This window comes from Sinocyclocheilus rhinocerous, unplaced genomic scaffold (assembly GCF_001515625.1).
Source record: "Sinocyclocheilus rhinocerous isolate Xijiao unplaced genomic scaffold, SAMN03320098_v1.1 scaffold2366, whole genome shotgun sequence".
Classification (NCBI taxonomy): domain Eukaryota; kingdom Metazoa; phylum Chordata; class Actinopteri; order Cypriniformes; family Cyprinidae; genus Sinocyclocheilus; species Sinocyclocheilus rhinocerous.
In genome coordinates, this window is record NW_015640446.1 from 589,328 (window position 1) to 592,754 (window position 3,427).

The 3,427-nt window shown below is 40.9% G+C and overlaps 1 protein-coding gene across 1 annotated transcript in view; it reads right to left on the reverse strand.

Annotated features, from left to right (window-relative positions):
• Nucleotides 1-1,514: 1,514 nt before the first annotated feature.
• The window catches only part of LOC107752822 (heterogeneous nuclear ribonucleoprotein U-like protein 1), a 2,909-nt gene continuing 996 nt past the window's right edge, over nt 1,515-3,427 (reverse strand). Inside the window, exons 2-4 of the mRNA XM_016568888.1 lie at nt 2,940-3,061; nt 2,736-2,848; nt 1,515-1,814 (exon numbers count right to left, since the gene is read on the reverse strand). Coding sequence (XP_016424374.1) covers nt 1,530-1,814; nt 2,736-2,848; nt 2,940-3,061 — 520 coding nt within the window. The 3' untranslated portion in view covers nt 1,515-1,529. The remainder of the gene's footprint in view (nt 1,815-2,735; nt 2,849-2,939; nt 3,062-3,427) is intronic.

Sequence of the window (3,427 nt, forward strand, 5' to 3'; positions counted from 1 at the left end):
AACTCTCTCTATCTTTCTTTCTCTGATTTCGGATCATCTTTCTTTCATGAGCACCACTGAACCCACGGAAGGATGTTGGATTTGTGAAAATCAAAAGGCCTGTGATCCGTCCAGCTCTTCCATAGCCGCAAGTACATGCGACTTATGATTAAACGTGCAGAATATATTAAATTAAGCCATTCTGCCCCCCAAAAAGGAGAAATTAATGAGGCAGGTAGGAGAAATGCTATGATAATAAGCCGTGTTAAGATCCCCCCCCCGCAAAGATATGTTGAGAGGTAATCCAGACCCCTACATATGAAAGCATATTTAAGCCGAACCAAATTCAAATGATTTAAATGTAAAATAATCAGCAGGTAAGAATCTTATAAAGCAAAGAAGCAGAACTAACTACCTTGGCCCCTCTGTGGCTTCTTTTCATATTTCAGCTTTAATTTTTATTTCAGTTAACTTTCTCTTAAATACACACGCACACACACACACACATACACAAAAAGACAAGAAGCATCTCGGGTCACGCATGTAGCCATGGTTCCCCAAGAAAGAACGAGATGCTGCGTCCTCTAGCGGACACTTGGGGAAATGCCGCCAACAGGACCAGTGTCTGAAGCACGTGTGAAACAAATCCTATTGGCCCACGTAGCCCATGACATCTTATTAAGTATAAGAGGGCTCCTGCAGAACACGTCACCAACTTAGTTGTCTGAAGGAGTTCACATCTCCTTCAGACAACTAATGCCGGTTCAGACTACACGATTTTAGCCCGATTTTGCCACGATTTGCTTGACGTAGGGTGTCGTGGAGATTCGTAAATGACAATGGGCATCGGGACGCAAGATTCCATCGTTTCAGCTCGTGTAGTGTGTCATAGTGGACGACAACCGATTCCGCGTCTGCGATGCTTCACAACATCACGACAGAAAGACTAGCATGTTTAATTTTTTTTCCGTCATCCACGATGACACATTGGTGACGTTGACCAATAGCAGCACAGAAGCTCTTTCATACACAGGTTTCAAACATGGCGAAACGAAAGAGAGATGATGGTGCTGCTAGGTGGAATTATGAGATGGAGGAAAGGTTCAGAAAGGACAGAATAAAGAAAGAAAAATGCTGGCGAACTATAGCGGAAGCGCTTCAGCAATGTTTACACTCTTGTTTTCGGAAGTCAGTCGCTAGTTCCGCCTTCTCGATGACATCACACGCGTCGTTAAAGACAGCACGTGATGAATGGTCGGGAAGCAACGTGTAGTCTGACATGTTTCTTGTCCACGACACGACAAGATTTTAGGAGTCAAAATCGTGTAATCTGACACAGTGACTATCGTGACCGACAAAAATATCGTGTAGTCTGAACCCGGCATTACTGACCCCAAAATTTTGAACGATAGTGTTCTATCTAGTGTAAGATTTTGTCAAAAATGTCAAATATGACATATGTCATTTGTCTTAAAGATGATGTTATATAAATCTTTACTGCAAAGACAAAGTGAAACATAAAATCTAATGCTCACACTACCTGTACGGAGCTAATCAGGAGAATTTACCTCACAATCAGATTTGTTGGTGGGACCAACAGTTCCTCTGACCCTGTTCTCTATGTTGACAGCCCCGATGAATGTGTAACCATCTTGCAAAGGAAAGAACGGATCCGCTCGTTGCCCGAAGTTAAACCCAACAGAGCAGTTCTTCACCAGGATGTGAGGATACAGTGCACGACCAGCCAGTTCTTCTTTAGATACGTGAAATGCCACATCAAGCCACTTCCCGTTCTTTGAGAAAGCCATTTCCACCTGCTCATGACTGTCAAAGTCCTGTAAAAGACAAATATGAAACTGTTTATCATGTCAACTACTTTATTTAGGTAGTTAAATGTTTGTTATTTTGCTTTCCTTTCATTATTCTCTCAGTTCCAAAACCTAGTAAGCTGCCTACCTTGACAGAGGGTCCCATCCCAATGCTGTTCAATCAAATTAAAATTAGAGCATTTTATATATTTTTATTTTCAGATGAGCATCATATTGTTAGCGTAGCAACATGCTAATGCTAAACTCAATTAGAATCGATTTGTGCAACACCTGAAACTGCAGTCTATGTAGTCCGTTCCATATCAGTCACTTATAGGCATTTTATTTTATTTAAGATGACGCCACAAGGTGTTGTCACATTTACTGTTGATCAATGCATTTTGTACAAAAAGAAAGCAGTTAATGATAATACAAAAATAATAAACATCCAAAGCTATTCTGCCAGCTATTAAACAAACCAATCCTAAATAAGTGCTTTCCAAATAGCCTCTTTGTTTTATTCATCATTTTATAATATTAAAGTTTTATACAAAACTGGATGAGTAGATACTACTAGAATGAGTGCTTTGTATATTGAAGATCTTCAGTTTTGCTTTGCGTTACGAATCTCTGCCCACACAGAGATCACTGCCGAACCAAGAGGCTTACTATTGGTCAGCACTGTAAATTTGTGTTAAAGTTAATCAAACTTGAACCCAACACGAAATTTGCATAGTACAATTTCTTTTTCACTGTAAATCTATCAGGCAAAATTCTTCATTTAAATGATTTTGTTTGTGAAATTTCAAGTAGGTAAATGTGACTGCACCTTTATTTTGCAGTATACAGCAAAAAGTTGACCAGGTTTTGCAACAGAGCCACTTGTTGACAGATTCCATAATTTTGAAGAAGAAGAAAAAAATGAATAAAACTTAGAATAGCACTTACAATATAACATCCAATGACATCACTTTCACCAAATTTCTCTCCGTAATCTTCAAATTTGCAACAGGTAGACTTTTTCCCTGTTCCGCCATACCCATAAGAGACTGCCTCCTCTCCTGAAACAAAGTAATTCCCTACATAAGAACCCAGAAAGATCATTTCTATAACAAACCCTCGAAGTCTGTGAGTGTGCTTGTGATTCCTCACCAAGCTGTGTGCTGCAGGAATCCAGAGACCACCCGACTCTCACGACATGAGGGTCAGGCTCACTGCTGGGAAGATGCTTCACTGGTAGATATTCCAGAACCTCGAGGCATGCCCGGTTCAGACTACACGATTTTAGCCCGATTTTGCCACGATTTGCTTGACGTAGGGTGTCGTGGGGATTCGTAAACGACAATGGGCGTCAGGACGCAAGATTCCATCGTTTCAGCTCGTGTAGTGTGTTATAGTGGACGACAACCGATTCCACGTCTGCGATGCTTCACGACATCACAACAGAAAGACTAGCATGTTTAATTTTTTTCCTGTCGTCCACGACGAGTTCTGTCACATTGGTGACGTTGACCAATAGCAGTACAGAAGCTCTTTCATACACAGGTTTCAAACATGGCAAAACGAAAGAGAGATGATGGTGCTGTTAGGTGGAATTATGAGATGGCGGAAAGGTTCGTGGAGCTGTGGCAACAGTACTC